At 38.7% G+C, this 13,405-nt stretch overlaps 1 protein-coding gene across 2 annotated transcripts in view; it reads left to right on the top strand.

The window, feature by feature from the left end:
- LOC150096468 (uncharacterized) overlaps window positions 1-13,405 on the top strand; it is a 470,709-nt gene that overhangs the window by 274,679 nt on the left and 182,625 nt on the right. The window contains exon 8 of one of the 2 annotated variants that reach the window (XM_090407965.1): window positions 3,369-3,581. In XM_090407965.1, the coding sequence (XP_090264091.1) occupies window positions 3,369-3,581 (213 nt within the window). Of the gene's footprint in view, window positions 1-3,368; window positions 3,603-13,405 lie in introns of both variants that reach the window. The other variant, XM_090407964.1, reaches the window with a different exon arrangement.

Raw genomic sequence — 13,405 nt, 5'->3', positions numbered from 1 at the left:
CATCCTGAAGTAAAGACTAATCATATTTTAAAATCAAAAAGTTAATTAAACCACCAATATAAAAGAATAAGTTAAGTGTGAATTAACCAAAATGAAAATCTCTGAAAGAATAGAAACATGAAAGGTTAAATGACTGGAACATTGAGGAATAAAAGATGGAATTTAAAATTATAAAGAAAATAATAAATAGATAAAATAGATGATACACTAAAATTACAGTGTGCGCGCACGCACGCACGCACGCACGCACGCACGCACACACACACACACACACACACACACACAACCAGGGCCTAAAAAGGTGGAATAGTCAAGTAGATTACATGATTGAAATGTCCAGGGCTGACTCTCATAAGTCTAAAATGCTGATTTGATTATATGTATATCACTATGTATAGTATGCTAAACTTTGAAGTCTGGTCAAAATGATTAAATGCTCAATTTCTATGCTACTTGGAAGTTTCTCAACTAATAATGTCATAAGTAAGGTTTCTTACTCTGATCAACAGATTTTCTTGCTTATGTTATCTACCTTTGTACTAATGCCATGGATTGGGCAATCTCAATTGGTTGCTGTTGGCATCTCCAAGGCATTTGATTGGATTTGGCACAAAGGCCTTATAGTAAGATTCCACCATATGGTTTGATTTCTGCAACTAGGGTGCCACCTTTTTATCTACAGTAGATGCATGTTACTTATGTTAGTGGATGACTCTTTACCCTCATCAAACTTGATAACTAATCATAATGAATATGTCAGTTCTGTGGTTTAGCAATTTTGTAGAAAGCTTCCAGTGAGATCACATGTTTTTAGGTAAAATAACGAGTCTAATAAAATAAGAAAATATAACCCTACAAGTTTCAAAAGTCATCAGATTTACATTATCAGGGAGGACTGGTCAAAGTTATATACAAAAGAAGACTAGAAACAATTAATTATACATATTAGATGTTATCAGAACTTCACAATTGATGCACACAAATCAGTAACCAGAATGAAAAATGTTACATTAATTACTGTACAACATGTAGTGGAACAATGCCAGTCACTGGCATCATGTTCTGTAGCATGGTGCATGTTGTATCCTAGGTCTGCAGTAGCTAGATTTTTCATGAAAGCAGACCAAACTTGGTGTAGGGATTAAGCTTTGATTTTTAATTACATTGTGTGGGATCACAGCATTTCAGATGCTTCTTTGAACTTTCTTTAAAAGAGTTATGATCATTATAAGGCATTTTTGTTTGTTGCCAAACTACTTGATGGCCTGTGTTAAATGTATGGGTTGCCATACCTGATTTGCTGTCTTCTTTTTTTTTTACATCTTTTATGTTCAGACATGCAGATCTCCCATTGATCTTCCCTCCTGATCATAGTAAATGCCACAAGAGCAATGAATCTCATAAATGCCTGGTTTTCCATGGGATGATGTGGAGGTTTTGGTGGATGTAAGAACTTGGAGATTTTATGCAATGGTACACCTTAATGTTGTACTCACTGAGCAACATTGCACATTGTGTTTAACATTCTTGATATAAGGTAGTGTAATTGCATTCTTAAATTCTTGTTTAAGTAAAGTAGCTGTCGGATGTATTAAGAATTTTGTTTGATTGTCTTTGGTACATAATCATTGAGGATGAGGTTATTATTATTACTTAACACCTCTAGGGAGTCCAAAGACTCATCGAGGGAGGGCACCTATTCTGCAACTCTCCATCTCCAAACCACAACTACCTTCATCATCTACACACCACCACTAGTATTTTCACAAGCAATCACAAACATCCATTCCCACAGTGGGAACCCGCAGCCTTTTGGTTGGAGAACGGATACGCCACTCAGCCAGCCAAGCAGGCAATACATTTTGCATGCTTTATCTCATAATGTTTTAATGATGCCTGTCTGTCTTTTATAATGGATGATGGTGCAAATCAGCACGTAAAAAATCTTACCAGTTGCAGTAGGTTTTCTGTATGCTGAAAAGGTCAATCTTTTTCTCCTTCATTTACTTCAAAAAGGATATCAAGGAACAATAAATTTTTGTGATCTTCCAGTTCAAGAGTGAATTTTATGTTAGAATGTAAGCTGTTCAGATCTGGTCACATTTGGTAACATAACAAATGTTACATGCTGAAAAAGTCTGTGTCGTTCCTAAGATTCCCTTTAATAACATATGCTTCTTTGCTTTTGGGTTTGGTGAATACCAAGTGCAACTTTTTTTTTCTTCTTTTTTTTTTTTTTTTAAGGAAAAAGTTGCACATGCACTTACCAGACTAAAAAGCATGGAAATATCAAGCCATGGAAACCTTATCTCATTAAAATGTATGCCTCTATCATATCTCCTCTTATTTATATGTCAGCTAGTTTTTGAAGCCCACAAGACCTTCAGTCTATTCTCATAAGAAGTATTCTATAAATCTGTCACAGTTGTGGTCACTCACTTTTAGATCCTCTCCATTATGTTTATATCCACAGGTGACCAGATCTGCAAGTGGTCCAGATGTGGCATTATTAAAGCCTCATAAAGAGGAATTGGAACCTTTTTCACTCATGCTTGTAGGTGTATTCAGCAGCTACATAATCTTATGCTGTTTTGGCCAACTTTGCAGTACATCCTAAACTTTAAATCCCTGTTTGCAGTAACTCACAGATCCCTGATCTTGTAAATTTCTTGCAAATTTCTTTCTTTTCAGTTCCATCTATATTGGTGACATCTCTTAGCAGTTCAATGTCTTTTGTGCATACATTCAGTTTCTCCTATTTTTGCATTTTCTACAAATATTTCTCTGTTCATCAGAATTATTGATAATTCCCTCATTATTTCCTAAATCTGACATGCACAAAAATTCAGGTATTAAATACACCTTCACAATTCCATCCCCAAACATGTAGAGCAGATTTTTTTTTCCTCTTTCATTTGTTTTTTTTTTTTACTGTCTATTGCAATAGTTTTCTCTGTTGTGTATTTCTTAAGAGCACAATCTGGTTTTATTATTTCGAATGCTAAGAAAAATTTTGCCCATCCGTGGTACTATAAGTGATTAAACATGTTGGTATGGGATTGATATATTAAAAAAAAAAAAAAAAAAATTTTTTTTTAAGACTGAAATTCTCCTTTCAGGAAGGATTGTTTATGATGTCTCTTTATTTTAAGAAATTTCAGAATTGTTTTTTAATTAGAAATATTTGGAATTTAACCTATATCAGACATGCAAAACTTTCTACCAAATTTATAACAGGATGATCAGTATGATTATATCAAAAAATTCAAACATTGCAGTGATTATATTAATATTTATTATTCTGCTTTATTTTAAGAGTATATTAATAAATTACCATGCTATTTTAATGAATGGTCATTCTTTTATAGGATGAATTACAACTTTGTCGACATCAGTATCATCAACTAGAAGAGATGCATTCTGATTTGAAACAGAAAATACAAAAAAGCAAATCTGAAACTTTTCATAATTTCTCTACAAGGGATGTTAATATAGGCAACTTAAATAAAGCAATACATTTTCTAAAGCAAGCTGAGCCTAACTGGAAAGAAATAGAATTACATAGTACTAAAGATGTTACAGTTGGTATTAATCCTTCAATAGTAAGTAACATATCATTACTGTCCAACCACACGTGTGAGAACCCTGGCAGGTACAGTGCCAAGTGTAAGAATTCGTCACCAACATGCAAAATCATGTGCTTTATTCTTAAAATTATCCAACTGTTGTACAAGAAAAATAATTACCACTTTAAAAACAAGAATTTTCATGAAAGAAAAGCTGATTTTCCAACATATAATAATACACACTCATCATTGATTACGTTATTATCAGAATGGATTTACCTTCTTCTACTATGTGCAGGAGTGTCGAGGGGTCTCACATCTATGGTCGGACAGTAGGTAAAACATTTTTTTTTTTTTTTTGCATATATCGTACTTTCTTACTCTTTTGTTTCATTCATATTAACAATTTTGAATTTTTTTGATATATCATGTATACCCTTATCAAGTTCTGTCATTTGATATTTTAGTTTTGTCATTCTGTCAGTTTATATTTTCTTTCTCTGTTTTCTTTAGAAAGAACATTACATCTTTAGATGAAATGTTCTTGATATATCATATGTATATTCTTATCAGTTATGTCATAATTGCCAAAATCATGTTATCATACCTAAGAATGTTCGCTTACTTAGTGAGTTTTCAAAATTTCGGTTGCCGCCTCTTGTGGATAGGCATAAGAATGTGACAAGGGAGATGATGTGAAATTTTATTATTATTATCGTTATTCAGGCCTCCATGGAGTCAAAAGACCCATCATGGGAGGTCCTTCCTAGTCAATACAAAGTCTATCAAGACTCACCATGGGAGGTCCCTCCTAGGAAACACAAAGACTATCATGCCACTCCTTAAACTCATTGACCATTCTTGCTCTCACCACTCTATCAGGCAATGCATTCCTTGGTTCAACCACCCTCCATGCAAAGAAACCACTCCTCATCCTCTTGCTCACAGATTCCTTTTGTAACTTCCAGGGATGGCCCCTTGTCATCACTCCTTCTCGCTGATCAACCAAGCGAAAAAACTCCCCAATGTCAACCCTGTAACCACCTGTCTACAGTTTCAAAGTCTCAATCATATCACCTCTCCTTCTTCTATCCACCAAACTCTGCAGTCTACATTCCCTCAGCCGATCCTCATAACTAACATTGTACAGTCCTGAAACCATCTTTGTTTGTCTGCCTTTGTACCCTTTCCATAGTTAATTTATCCTCATCAAATTCTGGGGAACAAATCTGAGAACGATAGTCCAAGTGTGGACTGATCAGGGTCTTATACAACGGAATGATAACTCTTTAACTCTACAGGTCAGTGTCCTTCTCATTATTGCAGCAATCATCTGTGTTACCTTCACCACCTTTGCAATATGTTCCCTAAATTTCACATTTATATCAATCATCAACCCCAGATCGCTTATCTCCAGTATAGCTCCTCCAATAGGATATGCAGTGTCTCATTGATGTGTCCCAAACCTCAAGACCTTACATTTTTCTGCATTAAACTGACACCCCCCATTCATTTTCCCATCTCTCTAGCTTACTCAAATCCTCTTGCAGGGCTACCACATCTGCACTATTACTAATAACCCTTCCCAGCTTTACATCATCTGCAAATAACTGAATATCCCCTGCAATCCATTGACAATGTCAGTGATATAAAGGTTAAAAAATATAGGTCCCAGTACTGATCCCTGTGGGACCCCACTTGTAACCCTCTGCCTCCTTGAAACTGCCCCACCATACACAACTCTCTGATACCTAACTTACATATCAGCTTATCATGTGGCACCTTGAAACATGCCTTCGCTAAATCCAAGAAAATGGCAGTATATGCCTTTCCCTCATCTGCTGCTCTTGTAACTTTATTACAAAAGGCTAGCATATTACTAAAACAAGAGCACCCCTTCACTAATCCATGTTGACTCTCACAGATAACATTACCCTCATCTGCCCAATGCTGTATGCAGTCCCTCACAAATTTCTCCAAGATCTTAACAACTACTGATTACACACACAAACTGGCCTATAATTAGACACCTCCAGTCTGCTTCCACCCTTATGCATTGGCACTATCCCACCCTCCCTCCCTCCATTCCCTATGCACCCTTCCCGCAGCCAGACTTTCATTGAAAAGTCAAGTCAAAGGAGCTATCACTTCTTTAACACATTCTCTCAAAACTCGTGGTGAAATACCATCCAGTTCCACAACTTTACTGACATCCAGAGTACTCAGTATTTGGAACACACTCTCCTCCTACACCTCTAAACCTTGAACCTGCCCTATCCCTCTAGTATTCAAATTGACTCTTCCAGGATGAAATACACCAATAAAGTGTTCATTGAACAATTCCACTATGTCCTCTGCATCAGTCACTTTATTCCCATTTTTATTCCACAATGTCATTCTTCCACAATCATTTCTTCTCCTACCGGCCACACAGCTAAAAAATCCCCTAGGATTTTCTTTGCATCTTAGGGCCAGTCTCTTCTCATACTCCAGTTTCGCCTTCCCTATCATACTAGTCACTCTCCTGGCCTTTGTCTTATATTCTTGATGCATCTGCTCTTCGCCTTTCTCCTTATATCTCTTCCATAGCTTCTTCTTCACATGCAGTTCCTGTTTAATATTGTTTGTCTTCCACTTTACTCCAAATTGTATCCTCTTCTTCACTTGTGGAATACAGTTTACTATTGCTGCTAACAAATATTCTTTCACAATTTCCCAAGCACTAATGATATCCCGGCTTTCCAATTCCCCCCTCCATGAAACTTCCCCAAGTTGATGTCTAAGACTATTATAATCACTTGCCTTATAATTCCACATACGTTCCTGTCCCTTTGATACTCTTGCATGTCTATTCATCTTCCAAGTCAAAACCACATGGTCACATCTCTCCAACTGGTGGGAAAGATGTCATCTCAGTTATTATCAACTCTCTGATGCTACGACCAAATCCCAAACTCTTGAATGTCTTGTTCCCTCTATTACATGTTGCCTAAGACATTTGTCCCTGAAGAATTCTAGAAATTTCATTCCCTTATTGCTATATGCATCTTCCTCTCCCCAATTTATACTGCTCTAGTTAAAAGCTCACATAGCAATCATTCTTCTTGCACTTGCCAAGCTCAACTGTCTAAACATCTCCTGGTCCCCAACCTCTGTGCTCCTTGGTTTGTAGCAACATCCCACTAAATATCCTGTCTTGCTCACCTCTACCTCACACCATATGCATTCAAAATCATTAGTGTCACTGCCTTCCAAATCCTCCACTCTCAGAGGACATAAGTTGTTACTTATCATAAGCATTACTCCACCACCATGCTTTTCTTTCCTATCCTGCCAAAAAATGCTGTACCCTGCTACTTCTATTCCTGTTATTATATCCTCTTCTGTCAACCAGAGTAGACAGTGATCCCAATAATCTTTGGCCAGGCTGATGCTATCAGCGCCACCAATTCCTCTCCCTTATTTACTATACTCCTAGCATTAAATTAGTGTAAAACATAAAAATGCCACTATTTCTATACCCAGTATTATCCCCTCTAGACTCCACTGGGCTCACCGTTACCTGATGTCATTCCCCCTTCTTCCAAGTACTCATTCCCATAAGAGGCCACCCCCCCTGCTACCATCCACCCTGGACATTCTAGTTTCCCTGCATTGACACACCAACTTGTTCAGAACAGCAATCTCTCGAGATGCCTACGTCCTTCCTCATTCAAATGCAAGCTTTTACATATAAGTCGAGATATAATTCAATATTACTGCTCTTCTGCTCAGCTCGTCACTATCATACCTCGGCAGCACGCACACTATCTTTCCTCTCTGCCTCTTCTTTCGTACAACCTCAAGCAAGAATCTCATATCTCTCGTTGTCCAATTTACATTATCTCTCAAGTCATTTGTTCCTACCATCACAATCATCTCATCTACCCTTTCACCCCTCTTAATTGCCATAGCCACACTTTCTATCGTTTCTCCCCAGGCAAACACTCCTCATGCATCCTAGCTTGAACACCACAGATCATTGAGTCACCATACATTACACCTCTTACCACCCTGTTCCTTGATTGCTCACATGCATCCCTCACTCTCTCTCTCTCTCTTCTTTAACACTTTCTCTCTGTGTTCTCCTACTTACCTGCCTTCCTGACATCACTATCCCTGTTTCCAGTGCTCCCTCACATTCTTCTCATTCCCTCTCTCCTGCTGTTTCCATTCTCTCCTCTTCTATCATTCCCATCTCTCTCTCATTCCCTCTCTTCCACTATTCCTCTTCTCTTCTATTCATTCCCATATCTCTGTCTCTCATTCTCTCTCTTCTACTGTTCCTCTTCTATCATTCCCATATCTCTCTCTCATTCCCTCTCTTCTACTGTTCCTATTCTCTCCTCTTCTACCATTCTCATAACTCTCATTTCCTCTCTTCTACTGTTCCTATTCTCTCCTCTTCTATCATTACCATATCTCTCTCTCATTCCCTCTCTTCTACTGTTCCTATTCTCTCCTCTTCTACCATTCCCATAACTCTTGCTCACTCCCTCTCTTGTTCTGTTCCTATTCTCTCCTCCTCTATCATTCCCATAACTCTCTCACTCCTACTCTGATTCGCTTTGCATTCCTCTCTTTCATTCACCTAATCTTTCACACTTCTCATCTCATTCCATAGACATTCCACCTGCTCTTTCAGCTCATCTATCTCTCTCTCTCTCTCTCTGCAAGTCAGCCACTCCTATTTGCTATTCACCTCCCATTTGAAACCATCTCTGAAAACTTCACAATTCTTCAACCTTTCCATACTCCCCACTCTCGTTATTTTAATTATATTTCTCTCGCCTTCTATCATACCACTCATCTCTCTACGTGGAGAATCTCCAACCTCTGACTCAACGAGATCAGTTATAGTCATCTCTAACTCACCCAGTTCCTCCCATTGCCTGCATTTTGCACATATATGTATTTCCCCTTCTCTCACCTGTGATGTATACAACCCACGGGACGCATACATACTTTCCACAAGTCCTGCATGTTACAAAAATCCCATATGATATCACGTGAAATGGAGTCCTTAAATGGCGGAGGACTTCGCGATATGCCATTTGCAATTTTAACTGCTGCTGCCACCGGCTGCTAGAGGGATTCATGGTCTGTAGTGTTTGTTGAGAGCTCCTGAATAGATAACTGTTATTTTAAGTTATCATTGACAATTTTGTTTGAATATTACATGGTTTTGTTTGCTTTGCGTATTTTAGTGTGTCTGTTTGTGTGTTTTGGTGTTTCAATTATTAATTTGATAAAATACGATAGATGCGAGCACATGGCTCCCGTAAGAAGGAAAATGGCGGCTAGTAATAATGGTTCGCCATCTTTGTTCAATAACTATAATATAAAGGAGATTATCCAGTGTACTATCTGCGAAATGTACGCTTTGCGGAGAGCGGTTGGAGTATGATTAGATGATGATAATCGAGTGAATGTGTGTAGAAAATGTAAGGAAAATGAGGAATTAAAGTGTATTTCAGGTCGTGAGTGTGATATTTTTGTCAAATTTCAGAATGAAGAAAATAGCGATATGATAAAAATTGCGAGGTTGTACCAGAGAACTGTGAGAGCATGAATGTAGAAAGTGTGAATGATGGTATTAATACAGAACAAATTAATGGCTTAACAGATAATAAAAAAGATGAGATAGATGCAATGAGTGAGATCGCGTTGTTGAGCAGAGCGATACATAGAGTAAAGCGGCAGCTAGAGCGTATGCGCAAATGTCTACCGAGTGTACCAGCCAATAATAAAAAGTATGATAGGAAAAACAAGAGTATGATTATGAACGTAAACAAAATGAAGGAGCAAGTGCTGTATGGAGATTTGTTAGTAGAGGATTTGACAAAATCGTACCAACCTGGTGCAGTCATCAAGGACGTAAGTGAGTCTATTAGAGAGCAAAAGGAAAGGGTGAAAGAAATGATAGTTGTGGCAGGTATGAATGATTTGAAAGGAGATAAAATGGAAATGATAGAGGACCTGAATGAATTGTTTGAGGTAGCAAAAGAAAAGAGTGAGAGAGTTAGGATGATTAGTCTTTTGCTGTGGTATGACAGCGAAGTGTTTAGAAGGAGGGCCATAATTCCAAATGACTTTATGTGTGGGTTATGCATGATGAGTGGTGTGGAATTTGTGGACGTGTGGAGTGAGTTCAATGGGCGAAAGGATCTATATAAGATGGAAGGTTTGCATTTGAATGGATTCGGTGTAAGGAGACTTGAAAAAGTGTTGTTGAATGAAAGTGGATGTGCAGAATCAAGGAAACTACATTTATTAAGGTGGGGGGGGGAGTAGATATGCAGACCATAGGGAGGCAGTTGAGTGTATGAATAAGTATAATATGCCCGAGCAAATAAGGACAACAAATCAGAGTGGGATAGTTAATATAAGGCATCAAGGTAGGGTTGGGGCTAATGGGGGTCCTAAATTCATGTACACTAATGCTAGGAGTATTAGGAACAAGAAGGAAAAATTTTTATCCTTGGTTGGCACTTCCAGGCCACAGATTATTGGCATTAGTGAAACGTGGCTGACTGTAGATGATATAGCTAGTGGGATTGAATGTGATGGGTATTGTGTGTTCAGGAATGACAGGGAGAATAAAATGGGGGGAGGAGTATTGTTGATAACAGCTGATGAGCTGCAGCCAAGGAGAATAAATTTGAACTGCAGGATAGAGAAAAGAGCACATTTGAGGCCATTTGGTGTGAGATTGTGGCTAGCAGGACAAAATATACAATTGGGTGCTGCTATAGACCAGGTGATGGAAAAGATGGTGGAGATGGTATGCACAAGCAAATAGAAGAAATGAGTGGAAGGAGGGTAATGAGTATGGGAGATTTCAACTATGGTAGCATTGATTGGAGTGAGGAGAGGACACACGGGAGGAAGGAATTGGATTTTATGTGGTTATTAAGGGATAACTATCTGCGACAACATGTAATGGAAAATACTAGTGGTCAGAGAGTTCTTGACCTGGTAATTGCATTTGAGAATTGGCTGTAGCTAATATGACCGCATTGCCACCAATTGGTGAGAGTGATCATAGGGTCTTGATATGGAAGGTGGCTAAAGGTGTGGAATTTACAATTAAGACAGGGTACATGTGGAATTATCGGGCTGGTAAGTATGACAAGCGTAGGAGTTTGATTGGTTCAGTGCCATGGCATGTACAGCTGCAAGGGCGGTGATTAAGAAGTGTTTGCATGAAGCAATGGCGGACTGTATACCTAGAGTCCGAATAATAAATCAAGTAGGGGTTAAATGGATGAATAACACCATTAAGCTTGAGCTGCAAAAAAAGAAACAACTATGTAGGAAATTTAAGGAGAAAGGTGATCGGCAGGCACATGAACAGTATAAAGCGCAGGCCAGAAGGGTAACGAGTGTGGTAAGAAAGGCAAACAAGGATTATGAAAGAACATTGGCCATGCAGGTTAAAGAGAATCCTAAACAGTTTTTTCAATATGTTGCAAGTAAAAGAAAAAATGTATATGGCAGAATGATTTTAAAGAATGCCAATGGTAGGGAGGTAACAGAATCAGTTGATTTAGTTGAGTTACTGAGTGAGCACTTTGCAAGAATATATCATCCAGGTGGTGACATTGCAGAAATGAATGAACCAATAGATTATACGGGAATTGTGGTGAATGAAGTGGAGGTGAGTAGTCTATTGCAAAACCTCAATGTCAATACATCTGTGGGATTGGATGGCATACCAGCTCGTGTTGTATGTGAAATGGCTAAAGAATTGTCAGTACCCTTGACCATTTTGTTTAATTTGAGCTTCGGGTCTGGGTTAGTCCCGAGGCGGTGGAAAGAGGGGAAAATAGTTCCACTGCATAAAGGAGGTTCCAAGACTGCTGTTGTAAATTACTGACCGATTAGCATATCAGGAATTGTTGTCAAGGTTTTGGAGAAATTAGTCAAGAACAGAATACAGGATTGGATAGAAGAAAATGGGATATTATATGGGGGACAACATCGTTTTTTGAATGGTAGATCATGCCTCAGTAACTTGCTCACGTTTTATAACACAGTGACGGCTGAACTGGATAAGGGTAATGGGTTTACAGTGATTCTACTGGACCTTGCCAAGGCCTTTGACAGGATACCACATGGAATTCTAATCAGTAAACTGGAGCAGATGAGGGTGGATATAGCATTGGTGAGATGGATAGGAGGGTGGTTGATGGAGAGATACCAGAGAGTGGTTTATTCAGGAGTTGAGTCCAAAAGACGGCTTGTGACTAGTGGTGTGCTGCAGGGTTCTGTTCTTGGACCAGTACTTTTCAATTCCTTCATTAACAATATAGGAAAGGATCTGAGAAGAAGTGTTCATTTGTTTGCTGATGATGCAAAGTTGGGTAGAGCAATTGTGAGTGCACAGGATGTCAAAATTTTGCAGGATGATATGGATTGTTTGGAGTACTGGGCTAGGGAAAATGGATGTCAATTTAATGTGCCAAAGTGTAAGGTTATGCATTTTGGGGTGAAAAGATTAGCAGCAGTATATCACATTGGTGGAACCGTACTTCAGGAGATTGATGAGGCCAGGGATTTGGGAGTGTTGGTGGATAGGGAATTGAAGTTTAGGGGGCACATTGCAAAAGTGGCTAAATCAGCTCATCAAATCACTTGGGTTCTGAAAAATACTTTAACAAGCAGAGACAAACAAGTTATTGTTCCTCTGTATTGAGCCTTGATAAGGCCCCACTAGACTACTTTGCCCAGATCTGGGTGCCAGGGTTTCTTCTTGATGGGGAGGAGGTGGACAGGATCCAGAGACGAGTGACCAAGATGATAGCAGGTCTGTGGAATGAACGTTATGAGAACAGGTTGAAGATTTGTGGGTTGCAACAATTGGTCGATAGGCGGAAAAGGGGTGACATGATTGAGACATTCAAATTACTGAAGGGTTTCTATAAGATTAATCCAGAAGATATTTTTTAGAATAGGACTGGTGGTGGGAGAACTAGGGGTCATACATGGAAACTGGGCAAGAATATGGTTAGCAGGGGTGTTAGAGCTAGGTTTTTTACTTGGAGAGTGGTGAACGAGTGGAATAAGCTGCCATGAGCGTGAATGAGTTCAAGGCAAAGTATGATAGTTTATGTGTGAATGTCGAATAGTTGTTCTTGACATGATGTTAGGGCCTCCCTCGATGAGTCTGTCAACTCCTTGGAGTTGCCCGGAATAATAATAATAATAATAATATCTGGTTTCACCAGTACAGCGCTCTGGGGTTGCAGACCATGCTCTGGATACCCGCCACAGAATACTTTGGAAGAAAGCCACATTAATAAACCACAGCAAATTTAAATATGAAAGATTATTCGTGGAATCAGCCTCAGCTCTAAAAAGACTTTCCAAATCTCAACAAATTTGGGATGGGACTGCTCCAAATTGGGTAGCCTGCATCTTGAGAACTTCAGCCCAACAGCCAAGACAACCCAATATAGCCTGCTAGGGGGCACCTTTAGGACTCTAGGAACAACAGTAGTTTTCTCTCTTCTGCTTCATTTACTTTTTGTAGTGCCTGCATGCACTTGTCATAATTGTATGTTCCCATGAAGATGGCAATGTGACTTTGCCAAAATATAGGAGGTATTTATTCAGTTTCTTTTAATTAATATTCCAGTATACGTTGTAAATTCCTTAAATAATTTAATAGTCGTGTTACCAACGTATAAGCCTATCTACAAGAATTACGATCATCCACGGAGATTCTAATGCACGCAAGGCCTGCCAATATGCAAACTAAAGCTGAAGATATTGAGATAACTAAATCATTTGACCTA

The sequence above is a fragment of the Typopeltis vanoorti genome, chromosome 18, assembly GCF_054136105.1.
Source record: "Typopeltis vanoorti isolate ZY-2024b chromosome 18, IOZ_Tvanoo_1.0, whole genome shotgun sequence".
Classification (NCBI taxonomy): domain Eukaryota; kingdom Metazoa; phylum Arthropoda; class Arachnida; order Uropygi; family Thelyphonidae; genus Typopeltis; species Typopeltis vanoorti.
This window is presented reverse-complemented; position numbering and strand designations above follow the sequence as displayed.